This window comes from Crassostrea angulata, chromosome 9, assembly GCF_025612915.1.
Source record: "Crassostrea angulata isolate pt1a10 chromosome 9, ASM2561291v2, whole genome shotgun sequence".
Taxonomy (NCBI): Eukaryota; Metazoa; Mollusca; class Bivalvia; order Ostreida; family Ostreidae; genus Magallana; species Magallana angulata.
This window is the reverse complement of record NC_069119.1, coordinates 17,938,452-17,956,449: the sequence shown is the minus strand read 5'-3', so window position 1 is coordinate 17,956,449 and position 17,998 is coordinate 17,938,452. Positions and strand designations below refer to the sequence as shown.

Below are 17,998 nucleotides of genomic sequence, written 5' to 3'. Positions count from 1 at the left end.
TTAGATTTGAATTAGTATAAACGAAACCGTTAAATTAGCATCTGCATTGGTGTCCCCGTAATCTATGAAAATTTCATTACAACCAAAAGTTGCACAAACACATTTTTCAGCAAACCTTTATTAATGTAAAGAAATTTCTTACATGTCTGGTTGATTTTCTTTTCCCTTTCTCTCCCTCTCTTTTGTTTTTGGTGTTTTTTTTTGGGGGGGGGGGGGTTAGGGTCAAAAGGACGGAGGTGGGAGGGGTACCCCCTTCAAAATCCGCAACTCTAAAACCTTTAAAATATGAAAAAGAAACAATACGATAATCCAGGATTGTGAATCATACCATGGACCTATCACATCTGATGATAAAATGAACAACCACCCCCCCCCCCCCCGAAAAAAACCGACTGACATAAATTTTTTTTACAAAATGGAAAAGTCTTAGACCTAACTTTATATGAAAATGTTTTTCATCTCATTATATATCTGCATTTATTTTAGATTGTGATTTTAAAAACATGTCTACAAATGTTTGTACACTTCACTTATCTGTATTTGTTAAACCTATTAATCGTATGAGATTCTTGCTTGTAAAAGGCAAAATCTGCACACCCGATAAAGTTACCTGGTTAAAAGTTAATATGGAAACACTATATATATAGCCTATTTGGGACAGCATTACATGAAATAAACTGATGTGAACACCCGATATAGTTTCCTGATCAACTCGCGCTTAATAAGGAAATACTACACAATAACATAGAATACCTGTAAATAGCCTATTTGGGACAGCATTACATGAAATAAACTGATGTGAACACCCGATATAGTTTCCTGATCAACTCGCGCTTAATAAGGAAATACTACACAATAACATAGAATACCTGTAAATCCTAATACGCGATTTGTCAAATTTCCACGTGATTATAACACCCATACACGTAGTTTGTTGCAGAGAATTGTGCTGCAAAATGAAGAGTTACAAGACAGAAAGAAGAGAGATATTTTATTTTTAATTTAAAAATGACTCAAAATAGTCAACCAGCAATACCTTTATTATGTTGTCTTTAAAACCAATTAGTTTTATGAAATAACTTATTTCAAAAGAGAACAGAAGAATCAACAGATATCCTGCAATGGATCATGGTTAACAACCAAAACGTATGTGAAATCACTTTTTTTCATTACAATTACCATTTATACAGAGATTTGTGTAGGAGCAAGGATTTGCTTAGAATTAAGTTTTGTTTGTCTATGATGTACTTGAATACAACAAATTAACATTATTTCTCTAAAAGTTATTACAACGCTCGCTTTAATAATCGTCTTTTAGGTACATGATTTTGAGTTTTAGATAATAATTTTGTTTTCATGTAACCTGTTACATAAGACTTATAAAAGTATTCAACTAAATTTGAATGCTGTAAATATAGGTTCAATAGATTTATTCTCTTATATAATTAATACTGAATTGGTCTGCTGATATACAGGACATACATCTCTATCTCTCTCTCTCTCTCTCTCTCTCTCTCGACAAATACTATGAATCAACTTACAGGAAAACACCAGATACGAGCTGGCCCAGCGAGCGTTGAGAATTTCAGCGATCCTCACGTACTTAAATCGATACCAGATAACAGTATGTACATGTATATAACTTAAAAAGACTTAAAAACTTATTTGTATGTATCTCTTTTTACAATTTTTTGTTCTGCTATTTGTTGTGGTGTTTTGTTTTGTCGTTAGTATGCGTGGTTTATCTTAATGACATTTGTATTAATTTTTTATTTCATGCATTTTTTCAAACAAACTATTTTTCGTTAGTTGTATGAAAAAAAATGATAATGATTTTGTTGTGTGAAATCAGGTCGCAGGCTGTCTGGAAATGCCCTTGGAGGTATTAGAAGAACGACTGCTAGAAGTAAGAACTATTGAACGTGTAGTTTGATCGAATTCTCTATTCTCACATAAATTCATCTGTTGAGTAATATTATCAAAATTTCTACCCACTGCTCGCTGGGTAAAAGAAAAAAAGAAAACCATACAAGAAATTTCATGCTATGTTATAACAGATAATGTTATAATATCAAATCTGGCTCATACTTCACCCATAGAGCGCCCTTGGTTTAAGGGTTTGCAGTGACCTTGAACTATGTTTCTATATAGGTTGAAGCTGAAGATCATAGCAGAATTATGCTTTTCACCCTATGACCATTATTTAAGTGTGGTCACCATCCCTATGTTGTCTAGTTTTTGTATGAAAAAGGCACTTATTCTTCAAGGAAAAGGGTAATTTTTCTACGGTCTATACGTTGAAATATGACCCTCGTCATTATTCTACGGGGGTCATTATTCTGCTTTACACCGGCCAACAATGAAATAGACATGTCTATGTCACATTATCGTTTGACACAACTTCCCAAAGTCCAAGCTGTCGTTAAAATATATCTATATCTGTATTAAAATTTTCTACTTACGAAGGTTATAAAAGAAACAACAAATGTTTTGTTATATGGTATATTATTTTACTGTTGGTTATATATACATGAATGTAGTAAATTTCATTTTTTATCAAGAACAATCTCTGCTTGAGAATTACAGCTTATAAACTGTAAAAAAAATATTAAGACCATTGCCAATTTATTTCTGATTCTACCATTTTAATTTCCCCCACAGATTACAAATTACCACGATACCCCGTGGTATTATCGGTTTATTCCATGCTGCGTCAATATTCAGAGACAAAACGTAGGAACTAATTTATAAGTATCGTCTTTTCGATTTCATAATTTTTTTCTTTCATTTAAAATATAGCTTATATACATGGGTGTACACAAATCAAACATATCAAGGGTTAAAATTATATAATATCATTGCTTGCTTTAAGATAATTTCATCACTTCGAAGACAAGCTTTTACGAATCAGATTTCAAATAAAGTTTATCATTTTAGTTTTGAGGTTCACAATTGACATATCGTTAAAAATAAGTGCATGTAAGATATGTTTTCTCCTTTTTCTCGCCAGGTCATTAAACCAAAGACAAAGAAAAGAAGCAATGGAGGACTTTTTGGAAGAATTCGGAAAGTCTTCAGCCGACGCTCTCAGAAATTTAATGAAGATTGAAAAGAATTTAAAAAATGATATTGTTATAAACACGATAAGATAAAAGACACTGCTGATAACGAACGTTAACGGTTTAAACTATGTATTATTATTAAAGAATTGTTCATTTTGTTTGATTGTGTGACCTGTTTTTCTTCAGAGAGAGAGAGAGAGAGAGAGAGAGACAGAGAGATGTTGAGGTGTCATTTCTGGTCGAAAGAAGATGGGTGTTAAATGCCTATACACGGACGATTAAGATACTGAAAAATAAATATATAAAAAAAAATCTGATATATTTTTTGAATGATTATTAAAAACAATATATATTTAACATATCATCGATTTGTAACGCTTAAAGGTGTTCAATACTTTTTTTGGTTGTTTGTTAAATATATTAAAACTGAATATATGTAGAAACTGTGCTTTTAAAATAATTACGCACATTTTTGCTAACATGAATTTGGGGTTTTCCGACAAGTATTCCGAGCACAGGGGCCAAGCCCGTTTTAACATTAATTTCAATGTAACCAAAACGGGCTTTGTCCCTGTGATTCCGAGCAGTAGATGGAAAACCCCCTACATATGAATCATTGTGAGAAACATTTAAAGAGAGAATCTCTACGATGCATTATCAAATATGTATCAGTAATCTAAATATATTTGGAAAATTGTATCCAATCAATTGTTTAACAAACAAATAATAATAAAGTCTAGTCTACGCCAGTACTGGTTCTACCTTTAAATTAGTTGTCTGTCATTGATTCCAAACGCTACCGCTGTAGAGACAACGCTACTCCAGCGTAGGAATACAATTAAGTACAACAGGTAAATAAGTTTCCTCAAAAAACAATTCTTCTGAATACATTACATCGAATAAATCGATTATCTTCTAATACTTCGTGTAAGAGAGAGAGAGAGAGAGAGAGAGAGAGAGAGAGAGAGAGAGAGAGAGAGGTTGTGATTCTTATGGATATGATAACTTAAGGCATACAAGATTAATATATAAGAGAAAAAGAAAAGGGGGTATATAAATATATAAAATAGTACATATCTGACATGATTTTACAAAAAAACTTTTTTTTAAAAAGTATCTTAAATGATAAATAGAAAAATTGTTCTGTTTCTTCATAAAATATTTTTGTTAAAATATCTGTATATTTCATGTTCATTAAACAATTAATAATGCATAGAAAGTCCATATAATTAAAAGTACAATAAACAAAGAGATCATGAGGATCTCCTCCCTTGTTCAAACTAAATTAACCCATGGGTCCCGGGCTTTCGGAAAAATTCTGGATTCTCCCGTGCTGAAGCGTAATTCAACTTAATTAATTCGCCATCTAGCGAGAGACGAATTACCTAGTTACTCTATTGTGACGTCATCAGTATTGTTGATCATTTAATCATCAAGATAGCTCTAGTAACAGTGTGTGTTGCAAAGAATTGTTAGCGATATGGACAAGACTGACATTACAGAGGTACACATTTTAGTTTGATATATCATTGTGTAATTACTTGTAGTTATACCGGTTTATGATCTAAATTTTATCTCATGATACCAGTAACTATCAAAATGTCATAATTTTGTAAGGAGATGGAAAAGCGGCCACAAGAAATAATGCGATGGTTCTCGCCTAAAACGCAAAAGGTAGGAAGAAACTGAATTTATTTTCATTGTACAAAAGCCTCTAGTAGTACAATTTGTGGGGAAAAAAACAAGTTAATGATGTAAATGAATATATTTCATACAAATGACCTAAATAAAACCATTTATTCAAATTATCAACTAGATATACACTCTCTTGAAAATAATACTGAATTGGTTTGCAGATACTTGACGTTTGTGTACGTCTTCAGGAAGATTTCGGGAATCCCCGTCAACCAGCGACTGATTATTCTCAGTATCAGGTTAGAAAATCGGTCTCTCTCTCTCTCTCTCTCTCTCTCTCTCTCTCTCTCTCTCTCTCTCTCTCTGAGACATAGCCATTTTTTTTTAAAATGCCATGCAGAAAATTACAGGATCATTATAGCTACACAATTTTGAGATACGGAAAAGACTATGACGCCCAGCGAGCATTGCGAATTAGGAAGATTCATGCATTCTTCCACCGCCATAAAATTACAGTATGTATAGATTTTATTTCAAAATGCCAGAAAATATTTGAATTAGTATAAACGAAACCGTTAAATTAGCATCTGCATCGGTGTCCCCGTAATCTATGAAAATTTCATTACAACCAAAAGTTGCACAAACACATTTTTCAGCAAACCTCTATTGATGTAAAATGTATATATGTAGGTTATAAAGAAATTTCTTACATGTCTGGTTGATTTTCTTTTCCCTTTCTCCCCCTCTCTTTTGTTTTTGGGTTTTTTTAGGGGGGGTTAGGGTCAAAAGGATGGAGGTGGGAGGGGTATCCCCTTCAAAATCCGCAACTCTAAAACCTTTAAAATATGAAAAAGAAACGATACGATAATCCAGGATTGTGAATCATACCATGGACCTATCACATCTGAAGATAAAATGAACAACCACCCCCCCTCCCGAAAAAAACCGACTGACATAATTTTTTTTTACAAAATGGAAAAGTCTTAAACCTAACTTTATATGAAAATGTTTTTCATCTCATTATATATCTGCATTTATTTTAGATTGTGAGTTTAAAAACATGTCTACAAATGTTTGTACACTTCACTTATCTGTATTTGTTAAACCTATTAATCGTATGAGATTCTTGCTTGTAAAAGGCAAAATCTGCACACCCGATAAAGTTACCTGGTTAAAAGTTAATATGGAAACACTATATATATAGCCTATTTGGGACAGCATTTCATGAAATAAACTGATGTGAACACCCGATATAGTTTCCTGATCAACTCGCGCTTAATAAGGAAATACTACACAATAACATAGAATACCTGTAAATAGCCTATTTGGGACAGCATTACATGAAATAAACTGATGTGAACACCCGATATAGTTTCCTGATCAACTCGCGCTTAATAAGGAAATACTACACAATAACATAGAATACCTGTAAATCCTAATACGCGATTTGTCAAATTTCCACGTGATTATAACACCCATACACGTAGTTTGTTGCAGAGAATTGTGCTGCAAAATGAAGAGTTACAAGACAGAAAGAAGAGAGGTATTTTATTTTTAATTTAAAAATGACTCAAAATAGTCAACCAGCAATACCTTTATTATGTTGTCTTTAAAACCAATTAGTTTTATGAAATAACTTATTTCAAAAGAGAACAGAAGAATCAACAGATATCCTGCAATGGATCATGGTTAACAACCAAAACGTATGTGAAATCACTTTTTTTCATTACAATTACCATTTATACAGAGATTTGTGTAGGAGCAAGGATTTGCTTAGAATTAAGTTTTGTTTGTCTATGATGTACTTGAATACAACAAATTAACATTATTTCTCTAAAAGTTATTACAACGCTCGCTTTAATAATCGTCTTTTAGGTACATGATTTTGAGTTTTAGATAATAATTTTGTTTTCATGTAACCTGTTACATAAGACTTATAAAAGTATTCAACTAAATTTGAATGCTGTAAATATAGGTTCAATTAATAGATTTATTCTCTTATATAATTAATACTGAATTGGTCTGCTGATATACAGGACATACATCTCTCTCTATCTCTTTCTCTCTCTCTCTCTCTCTCTCTCTCGACAAATACTATGAATCAACTTACAGGAAAACACCAGATACGAGCTGGCCCAGCGAGCGTTGAGAATTTCAGCGATCCTCACGTACTTAAATCGATACCAGATAACAGTATGTACATGTATATAACTTAAAAAGACTTAAAAACTTATTTGTATGTATCTCTTTTTACAATTTTTTGTTCTGCTATTTGTTGTGGTGTTTTGTTTTGTCGTTAGTATGCGTGGTTTATCTTAATGACATTTGTATTAATTTTTTATTTCATGCATTTTTTCAAACAAACTATTTTTCGTTAGTTGTATGAAAAAAAATGATAATGATTTTGTTGTGTGAAATCAGGTCGCAGGCTGTCTGGAAATGCCCTTGGAGGTATTAGAAGAACGACTGCTAGAAGTAAGAACTATTGAACGTGTAGTTTGATCGAATTCTCTATTCTCACATAAATTCATCTGTTGAGTAATATTATCAAAATTTCTACCCACTGCTCGCTGGGTAAAAGAAAAAAAGAAAACCATACAAGAAATTTCATGCTATGTTATAACATAGTCGAATCTGGCTCATACTTCACCCACAGAGCGCCCTTGGTTTAAGGGTTTGCAGTGACCTTGAACTATGTTTCTATATAGGTTGAAGCTGAAGGTCATAGCAGAATTATGCTTTTCACCCTATGACCATTATTTAAGTGTGGTCACCATCCCTATGTTGTCTAGTTTTTGTATGAAAAAGGCACTTATTCTTCAAGGAAAAGGGTAATTTTTCTACGGTCATTATTCTACGTTGAAATATGACCCTCGTCATTATTCTACGGGGGTCATTATTCTGCTTTACACCGGCCAACAATGAAATAGACATGTCTATGTCACATTATCGTTTGACACAACTTCCCAAAGTCCAAGCTGTCGTTAAAATATATCTATAACAGTATTAAAATTTTCTACTTACGAAGGTTATAAAAGTAACATCAAATGTTTTGTTATATGGTATATTATTTTACTGTTGGTTATATATACATGAATGTAGTAAATTTCATTTTTTATCAAGAACAATCTCTGCTTGAGAATTACAGCTTATAAACTGTAAAAAAAATATTAAGACCATTGCCAATTTATTTCTGATTCTACCATTTTAATTTCCCCCACAGATTACAAATTACCACGATACCCCGTGGTATTATCGGTTTATTCCATGCTGCGTCAATATTCAGAGACAAAACGTAGGAACTAATTTATAAGTATCGTCTTTTCGATTTCATATTTTTTTTCTTTCATTTAAAATATAGCTTATATACATGGGTGTACACAAATCAAACATATCAAGGGTTAAAATTATATAATATCATTGCTTGCTTTAAGATAATTTCATCACTTCGAAGACAAGCTTTTACGAATCAGATTTCAAATAAAGTTTATCATTTTAGTTTTGAGGTTCACAATTGACATATCGTTAAAAATAAGTGCATGTAAGATATGTTTTCTCCTTTTTCTCGCCAGGTCATTAAACCAAAGACAACGAAAAGAAGCAATGGAGGACTTTTTGGAAGAATTCGGAAAGTCTTCAGCCGACGCTCTCAGAAATTTAATGAAGATTGAAAAGAGTTAAAAAAATGATATTGTTATAAACACGACAAGATAAAAGACACTGCTGATAACGTTAACGGTTTAAACTATGTATTATTATTAAAGAATTGTTCATTTTGTTTGATTGTGTGACCTGTTTTTCTTCAGAGAGAGAGAGAGAGAGAGACAGACAGAGAGATGTTGAGGTGTCATTTCTGGTCGAAAGAAGATGGGTGTTAAATGCCTATACACGGACGATTAAGATACTGAAAAATAAATATATAAAAAAAATCTGATATATTTTTTGAATGATTATTAAAAACAATATATATTTAACATATCATCGATTTGTAACGCTTAAAGGTGTTCAATACTTTTTTTGGTTGTTTGTTAAATATATTAAAACTGAATATATGTAGAAACTGTGCTTTTAAAATAATTACGCACATTTTTGCTAACATGAATTTGGGGTTTTCCGACAAGTATTCCGAGCACAGGGGCCAAGCCCGTTTTAACATTAATTTCAATGTAACCAAAACGGGCTTTGTCCCTGTGATTCCGAGCAGTAGATGGAAAACCCCCTATATATGAATCATTGTGAGTAACATTTAAAGAGAGAATCTCTACGATGCATTATCAAATATGTATCAGTAATCTAAATATATTTGGAAAATTGTATCCAATCAATTGTTTAACAAACAAATAATAATAAAGTCTAGTCTACGCCAGTACTGGTTCTACCTTTAAATTAGGTGTCTGTCATTGATTCCAAACGCTACCGCTGTAGAGACAACGCTACTCCAGCGTAGGAATACAATTAAGTACAACAGGTAAATAAGTTTCCTCAAAAAACAATTCTTCTGAATACATTACATCGAATAAATCGATTATCTTCTAATACTTCGTGTAAGAGAGAGAGAGAGAGAGAGAGAGAGAGAGAGAGAGAGAGAGAGAGAGAGAGAGAGAGAGAGAGAGAGAGAGAGAGAGAGAGAGAGAGGTTGTGATTCTTATGGATATGATAACTTAAGGCATACAAGATTAATATATAAGAGAAAAAGAAAAGGGGGTATATAAATATATAAAATAGTACATATCTGACATGATTTTACAAAAAAACTTTTTTTTAAAAAGTATCTTAAATGATAAATAGAAAAATTGTTCTGTTTCTTCATAAAATATTTTTGTTAAAATATCTGTATATTTCATGTTCATTAAGCAATTAATAATGCATAGAAAGTCCATATAATTAAAAGTACAATAAACAAAGAGATCATGAGGATCTCCTCCCTTGTTCAAACTAAATTAACCCATGGGTCCCGGGCTTTCGGAAAAAATCTGGATTCTCCCGTGCTGAAGCGTAATTCAACTTAATTAATTCGCCATCTAGCGAGAGACGAATTACCTAGTTACTCTATTGTGACGTCATCAGTATTGTTGATCATTTAATCATCAAGATAGCTCTAGTAACAGTGTGTGTTGCAAAGAATTGTTAGCGATATGGACAAGACTGACATTACAGAGGTACATATTTTAGTTTGAAATATCATTGTGTAATTACTTGTAGTTATACCGGTTTATGATCTAAATTTTATCTCATGATACCAGTAACTATCAAAATGTCATAATTTTGTAAGGAGGTGGAAAAGCGGCCACAAGAAATAATGCGATGGTTCTCGCCTAAAACGCAAAAGGTAGGAAGAAACTGAATTTATTTTCATTGTACAAAAGCCTCTAGTAGTACAATTTGTGGGGAAAAAAACAAGTTAATGATGTAAATGAATATATTTCATACAAATGACCTAAATAAAACCATTTATTCAAATTATCAACTAAATATACACTCTCTTGAAAATAATACTGAATTGGTTTGCAGATACTTGACGTTTGTGTACGTCTTCAGGAAGATTTCGGGAATCCCCGTCAACCAGCGACTGATTATTCTCAGTATCAGGTTAGAAAATATCTCTCTCTCTCTCTCTCTCTCTCTCTCTCTCTCTCTCTCTCTCTCTCTCTCTCTCTCTCTCTCTCTCTGAGACATAGCCATTTCTTTTTTTTACAATGCCATGCAGAAAATTACAGGATCATTATAGCTACACAATTTTGAGATACGGAAAAGACTATGACGCCCAGCGAGCATTGCGAATTAGGAAGATTCATGCATTCTTCCACCGCCATAAAATTACAGTATGTATAGATTTTATTTCAAAATGCCAGAAAATATTTGAATTAGTATAAACGAAACCGTTAAATTAGCATCTGCATTGGTGTCCCCGTAATCTATGAAAATTTCATTACAACCAAAAGTTGCACAAACACATTTTTCAGCAAACCTCTATTGATGTAAAATGTATATATGTAGGTTATAAAGAAATTTCTTACATGTCTGGTTGATTTTCTTTTCCCTTTCTCCCCCTCTCTTTTGTTTTTGGGGTATTTTTTAGGGGGGTTAGGGTCAAAAGGACGGAGGTGGGAGGGGTACCCCCTTCAAAATCCGCAACTCTAAAACCTTTAAAATATGAAAAAGAAACGATACGATAATCCAGGATTGTGAATCATACCATGGACCTGATGATAAAATGAACAACCACCCCCCCCCCCCTCCCGAAAAAAACCGACTGACATAATTTTTTTTTACAAAATGGAAAAGTCTTAGACCTAACTTTATATGAAAATGTTTTTCATCTCATTATACATCTGCATTTATTTTAGATTGTGATTTTAAAAACATGTCTACAAATGTTTGTACACTTCACTTATCTGTATTTGTTAAACCTATTAATCGTATGAGATTCTTGCTTGTAAAAGGCAAAATCTGCACACCCGATAAAGTTACCTGGTTAAAAGTTAATATGGAAACACTATATATATAGCCTATTTGGGACAGCATTACATGAAAAAAACTGATGTGAACACCCGATATAGTTTCCTGATCAACTCGCGCTTAATAAGGAAATACTACACAATAACATAGAATACTTGTAAATCCTAATACGCGATTTGTCAAATTTCCACGTGATTATAACACCCATACACGTAGTTTGTTGCAGAGAATTGTGTTGCAAAATGAAGAGTTACAAGACAGAAAGAAGAGAGGTATTTTATTTTTAATTTAAAAATGACTCAAAATAGTCAACCAGCAATACCTTTATTATGTTGTCTTTAAAACCAATTAGTTTTATGAAATAACTTATTTCAAAAGAGAACAGAAGAATCAACAGATATCCTGCAATGGATCATGGTTAACAACCAAAACGTATTTGAAATCACTTTTTTTCATTACAATTACCATTTATACAGAGATTTGTGTAGGAGCAAGGATTTGCTTAGAATTAAGTTTTGTTTGTCTATGATGTACTTGAATACAACAAATTAACATTATTTCTCTAAAAGTTATTACAACGCTCGCTTTAATAATCGTCTTTTAGGTACATGATTTTGAGTTTTAGATAATAATTTTGTTTTCATGTAACCTGTTACATAAGACTTATAAAAGTACTCAACTAAATTTGAATGCTGTAAATATAGGTTCAATTAATAGATTTATTCTCTTATATAATTAATACTGAATTGGTCTGCTGATATACAGGACATACATCTCTCTCTATCTCTCTCTCTCTCTCTCTCTCTCTCTCTCTCTCTCGACAAATACTATGAATCAACTTACAGGAAAACACCAGATACGAGCTGGCCCAGCGAGCGTTGAGAATTTCAGCGATCCTCACGTACTTAAATCGATACCAGATAACAGTATGTACATGTATATAACTTAAAAAGACTTAAAAACTTATTTGTATGTATCTCTTTTTACAATTTTTTGTTCTGCTATTTGTTGTGGTGTTTTGTTTTGTCGTTAGTATGCGTGGTTTATCTTAATGACATTTGTATTAATTTTTTATTTCATGCATTTTTTCAAACAAACTATTTTTCGTTAGTTGTATGAAAAAAAATGATAATGATTTTGTTGTGTTAAATCAGGTCGCAGGCTGTCTGGAAATGCCCTTGGAGGTATTAGAAGAACGACTGCTAGAAGTAAGAACTATTGAACGTGTAGTTTGATCGAATTCTCTATTCTCACATAAATTCATCTGTTGAGTAATATTATCAAAATTTCTACCCACTGCTCGCTGGGTAAAAGAAAAAAAGAAAACCATACAAGAAATTTCATGCTATGTTATAACAGATAATGTTATAATATCAAATCTGGCTCATACTTCACCCACAGAGCGCCCTTGGTTTAAGGGTTTGCAGTGACCTTGAACTATGTTTCTATATAGGTTGAAGCTGAAGGTCATAGCAGAATTATGCTTTTCACCCTATGACCATTATTTAAGTGTGGTCACCATCCCTATGTTGTCTAGTTTTTGTATGAAAAAGGCACTTATTCTTCAAGGAAAAGGGTAATTTTTCTACGGTCATTATTCTACGTTGAAATATGACCCTCGTCATTATTCTACGGGGGTCATTATTCTGCTTTACACCGGCCAACAATGAAATAGACATGTCTATGTCACATTATCGTTTGACACAACTTCCCAAAGTCCAAGCTGTCGTTAAAATATATCTATATCTGTATTAAAATTTTCTACTTACGAAGGTTATAAAAGTAACATCAAATGTTTTGTTATATGGTATATTATTTTACTGTTGGTTATATATACATGAATGTAGTAAATTTCATTTTTTATCAAGAACAATCTCTGCTTGAGAATTACAGCTTATAAACTGTAAAAAAAATATTAAGACCATTGCCAATTTATTTCTGATTCTACCATTTTAATTTCCCCCACAGATTACAAATTACCACGATACCCCGTGGTATTATCGGTTTATTCCATGCTGCGTCAATATTCAGAGACAAAACGTAGGAACTAATTTATAAGTATCGTCTTTTCGATTTCATATTTTTTTTCTTTCATTTAAAATATAGCTTATATACATGGGTGTACACAAATCAAACATATCAAGGGTTAAAATTATATAATATCATTGCTTGCTTTAAGATAATTTCATCACTTCGAAGACAAGCTTTTACGAATCAGATTTCAAATAAAGTTTATCATTTTAGTTTTGAGGTTCACAATTGACATATCGTTAAAAATAAGTGCATGTAAGATATGTTTTCTCCTTTTTCTCGCCAGGTCATTAAACCAAAGACAAAGAAAAGAAGCAATGGAGGACTTTTTGGAAGAATTCGGAAAGTCTTCAGCCGACGCTCTCAGAAATTTAATGAAGATTGAAAAGAATTAAAAAAATGATATTGTTATAAACACGATAAGATAAAAGACACTGCTGATAACGAACGTTAACGGTTTAAACTATGTATTATTATTAAAGAATTGTTCATTTTGTTTGATTGTGTGACCTGTTTTTCTTCAGAGAGAGAGAGAGAGAGAGAGAGAGACAGACAGAGAGATGTTGAGGTGTCATTTCTGGTCGAAAGAAGATGGGTGTTAAATGCCTATACACGGACGATTAAGATACTGAAAAATAAATATATAAAAAAAATCTGATATATTTTTTGAATGATTATTAAAAACAATATATATTTAACATATCATCGATTTGTAACGCTTAAAGGTGTCCAATACTTTTTTTGGTTGTTTGTTAAATATATTAAAACTGAATATATGTAGAAACTGTGCTTTTGGAATAATTACGCACATTTTTGCTAACATGAATTTGGGGTTTTCCGACAAGTATTCCGAGCACAGGGGCCAAGCCCGTTTTAACATTAATTTCAATGTAACCAAAACGGGCTTTGTCCCTGTGATTCCGAGCAGTAGATGGAAAAACCCCTATATATGAATCATTGTGAGTAACATTTAAAGAGAGAATCTCTACGATGCATTATCAAATATGTATCAGTAATCTAAATATATTTGGAAAATTGTATCCAATCAATTGTTTAACAAACAAATAATAATAAAGTCTAGTCTACGCCAGTACTGGTTCTACCTTTAAATTAGTTGTCTGTCATTGATTCCAAACGCTACCGCTGTAGAGACAACGCTACTCCAGCGTAGGAATACAATTAAGTACAACAGGTAAATAAGTTTCCTCAAAAAACAATTCTTCTGAATACATTACATCGAATAAATCGATTATAGAGAGAGAGAGAGAGAGAGAGAGAGAGAGAGAGAGAGAGAGAGAGAGAGAGAGGGGTTGTGATTCTCATGGATATGATAACTTAAGGCATACAAGATTAATATATAAGAGAAAAAGAAAAGGGGGTATATAAATATATAAAATAGTACATATCTGACATGATTTTACAAAAAAACTTTTTTTTAAAAAGTATCTTAAATGATAAATAGAAAAATTGTTCTGTTTCTTCATAAAATATTTTTGTTAAAATATCTGTATATTTCATGTTCATTAAACAATTAATAATGCATAGAAAGTCCATATAATTAAAAGTACAATAAACAAAGAGATCATGAGGATCTCCTCCCTTGTTCAAACTAAATTAACCCATGGGTCCCGGGCTTTCGGAAAAAATCTGGATTCTCCCGTGCTGAAGCGTAATTCAACTTAATTAATTCGCCATCTAGCGAGAGACGAATTACCTAGTTACTCTATTGTGACGTCATCAGTATTGTTGATCATTTAATCATCAAGATAGCTCTAGTAACAGTGTGTGTTGAAAAGAATTGTTAGCGATATGGACAAGACTGACATTACAGAGGTACACATTTTAGTTTGAAATATCATTGTGTAATTACTTGTAGTTATACCGGTTTATGATCTAAATTTTATCTCATGATACCAGTAACTATCAAAATGTCATAATTTTGTAAGGAGATGGAAAAGCGGCCACAAGAAATAATGCGATGGTTCTCGCCTAAAACGCAAAAGGTAGGAAGAAACTGAATTTATTTTCATTGTACAAAAGCCTCTAGTAGTACAATTTGTGGGGAAAAAACAGGTTAATGATGTCAATGAATATATTTTATACAAATGACCTAAATAAAACCATTTATTCAAATTATCAACTAAATATACACTCTCTTGAAAATAATACTGAATTGGTTTGCAGATACTTGTACGTCTTCAGGAAGATTTCGGGAATCCCCGTCAACCAGCGACTGATTATTCTCAGTATCAGGTTAGAAAATCTCTCTCTCTCTCTCTCTCTCTCTCTCTCTCTCTCTCTCTCTCTCTCTCTCTCTCTCTCTCTCTCTCTCTCTCTCTGAGACATAGCCATTTCTTTTTTTTTACAATGCCATGCATAAAATTTCAGGATCATTATAGCTACACAATTTTGAGATACGGAAAAGACTATGACGCCCAGCGAGCATTGCGAATTAGGAAGATTCATGCATTCTTCCACCGCCATAAAATTACAGTATGTATAGATTTTATTTCAAAATGCCAGAAAAAATTGAAATTATTGAATCTTTATTATCACTGAAAATGTTGTACGTTGTCGTCGTGGAGTTATTAGAATTCGTGGTGTCTCAATTTTTGTGCTCTTCGTGGGTAGTCTTACCCAACTAATTTACATCCTCAAAGGAAATTAAGTATTAGAGTTATCTCTCTTTCCAAAACTGAAAACCGATGCATCCACGAAATTACATCCCCACGGATAAGCAAACAAACCCACAAATTCAAAGATTCCGCTGTTGTGAATATGTTCAAATTTTTTCTATTAGGTTATGATAATTGATTGTATGTAAACAGGTGGCTGGCGCGGAACACATGAGCCTAGAGAAGCTTGAAATGAAATATCAGCTGGCAAAGCTATTCATGTATGGGAGACTTGTACAAGAAATATTCATGGTAAGCTTTGACACTTTCTTTCCTGTCGAAAACTTTGCTTTAAAGCAAGGTTTTCAAATTCTGGGGCACTTTGCATGTCAGTATTTTTACTTTAATTTTTTTAAAAAGCCATTCAAAATAATTTTCAAAAAAGAACTAACAAACAATACACATGTAAGAAATAATAAAAAAAAAATCTTGTAATCAAACAAGCCAAAAATAATTAAGCTGAGTACTCATCACTCTCTACAAAATTAAACCTAATCAAGTTGAGTAAAACGACTTTATTTTTAATTCTAGGCTATGGAAAGGGAAGAAGGGAAGTCAACATGTATCATTACAGAGGTGAATAAGCATGCGCAGAAAGATTGCTGAATATCTGTATCAACTTTTTCTACTTACGAAGCATGTGCGGATCGGGGGGGGGGGGGGTCCAACCAATTCAAATTTCTTTTTTACATTACATAATTATCAAAAATATGCTTCAGACCCCTCCTGGCAAACTCAAATAACTGTCGGAACCCCCATCCCGGAAAAAAATTCTGGATCAGCGCATGCGAAGGTTTTAATAGCACCATCAAATGTTTGTGATAAATATACATGAATTTTTTCCAAGAACAATCTCCGCTTCAGAATTACAGCGTATACCATGAATAAAAATAAGACCATTGACAATCTTTTTTTTATGTTATTGTTTAATTTCCACCACAGATTACAGATGACAAGGATACCCCGTGGTATTATCGGCTAATTCCGTGCTGCGCAGGTACCCAGAAACCAAAGGTATTTACTTCATCTTTTCGATTTTATACATTGAATTTGTTTTCTTTTGTTTAAAATATAGCATAAAACCCGAGTATATGAATTTACCGTTTCTTGAATAATATACTACACACAAAAGCACACAAAACAAAAATATCAAGGATACAAATTATACATAAGTATATCGCCTGTTTTAAGATAATTCCATCTGTTCCATGACAAGCTTTTACGAATCAGATGTTGTAAGCAAAGACAGTTTTTCACTTTAGTTTTTGAGGATCATAATCGACATTATTAAAAATAAGAGTATGTTAGATATACTTTCTACTTTTTCTCGCCAGGTAAAGAAACCAAAAAGAAAAAAAAAGCACTGGAGGATCCGGACTGTTTGAAAGAATTCGGAAATTCTTCTGCTGACGCTCTCATAAATTAAATGAAAATTGAAAAGGATTTAAATTTGAAAATGTTATATACATGTATTTTAAGATTATGAGAACAAAGAAGCTGTATATAACGAATGTTTAGAACAACATATTTATATTAAAGTATTGTTTAATTTGTTTGATTGTGTGACCTGTTTTTCTCACGAGAGAGAGAGAGAGAGAGAGAGAGAGAGAGAGAGAGAGAGAGAGAGAGAGAAAGAGAGAGAGAGAAAGAGAGAGAGAGAGAATACATTCCCAAAATTATGAATGCAAAAAGTGATATATGTTTTAAAACCACATAATAACGATCCAAAAAGAGAGGGGGGGGGGGGGGCAATGTAGTGAAAAGCATGCAAGTCAAAAGCAAACCCTCTAATACATGCAGAAGGCCAACGCATACATACAAATTTGATTGAGAAAGAATCAACACAGCATTAAGAGCAGTATGCTTGCTGATTATCCAGAGTTGTCGATCATACCTCACAAAGGTTTGAAATTTTCGTTATTTTATTTTTTTTATTCTCTGCGATATTATCATGTCAGTGCCTACGGTTCAATTGGAGTCTTTCATGTTTTGACGCAGGTTATGCACATTAGAATACAACAAAAGTAAGCATGCTATATATGGATGTTTAGATAATTTATTGTAGAAGAAAATGGTACTAAACACTTTTGCATTGCATTTCGTATAAAAGCGAAAACGACTGCAACACACGGGAGG

At 32.5% G+C, this 17,998-nt stretch overlaps 4 protein-coding genes across 4 annotated transcripts; all 4 read left to right on the top strand.

Annotated features, from left to right (window-relative positions):
• The first annotated feature begins 1,128 nt into the window (after nucleotides 1–1,128).
• On the top strand, nucleotides 1,129–3,109 carry LOC128162170 (uncharacterized). The gene is made up of 5 exons (XM_052825358.1): nucleotides 1,129–1,146; nucleotides 1,544–1,624; nucleotides 1,853–1,906; nucleotides 2,662–2,733; nucleotides 3,011–3,109. Exons 1-5 carry the CDS (start codon nucleotides 1,129–1,131, stop codon nucleotides 3,107–3,109), a joined length of 324 nt encoding a protein of 107 aa, XP_052681318.1.
• A 1,433-nt stretch (nucleotides 3,110–4,542) lies between these two features.
• Nucleotides 4,543–8,368, top strand: LOC128162169 (uncharacterized). Its single transcript, XM_052825357.1, has 8 exons — nucleotides 4,543–4,566; nucleotides 4,680–4,736; nucleotides 4,919–4,996; nucleotides 5,108–5,212; nucleotides 6,810–6,890; nucleotides 7,119–7,172; nucleotides 7,921–7,992; nucleotides 8,270–8,368. Exons 1-8 carry the CDS (start codon nucleotides 4,543–4,545, stop codon nucleotides 8,366–8,368), a joined length of 570 nt encoding a protein of 189 aa, XP_052681317.1.
• A 1,464-nt stretch (nucleotides 8,369–9,832) lies between these two features.
• On the top strand, nucleotides 9,833–13,572 carry LOC128162168 (uncharacterized). Its single transcript, XM_052825356.1, has 8 exons — nucleotides 9,833–9,856; nucleotides 9,970–10,026; nucleotides 10,209–10,286; nucleotides 10,415–10,519; nucleotides 12,002–12,082; nucleotides 12,311–12,364; nucleotides 13,125–13,196; nucleotides 13,474–13,572. The coding sequence occupies exons 1-8, from the start codon at nucleotides 9,833–9,835 to the stop codon at nucleotides 13,570–13,572; spliced, it is 570 nt and encodes a 189-aa protein (XP_052681316.1).
• A 1,424-nt stretch (nucleotides 13,573–14,996) lies between these two features.
• On the top strand, nucleotides 14,997–17,247 carry LOC128162848 (uncharacterized). The gene is made up of 8 exons (XM_052826254.1): nucleotides 14,997–15,020; nucleotides 15,134–15,190; nucleotides 15,372–15,440; nucleotides 15,576–15,680; nucleotides 16,016–16,114; nucleotides 16,394–16,438; nucleotides 16,805–16,876; nucleotides 17,197–17,247. The coding sequence occupies exons 1-8, from the start codon at nucleotides 14,997–14,999 to the stop codon at nucleotides 17,245–17,247; spliced, it is 522 nt and encodes a 173-aa protein (XP_052682214.1).
• The last annotated feature ends 751 nt before the right edge of the window (nucleotides 17,248–17,998 follow it).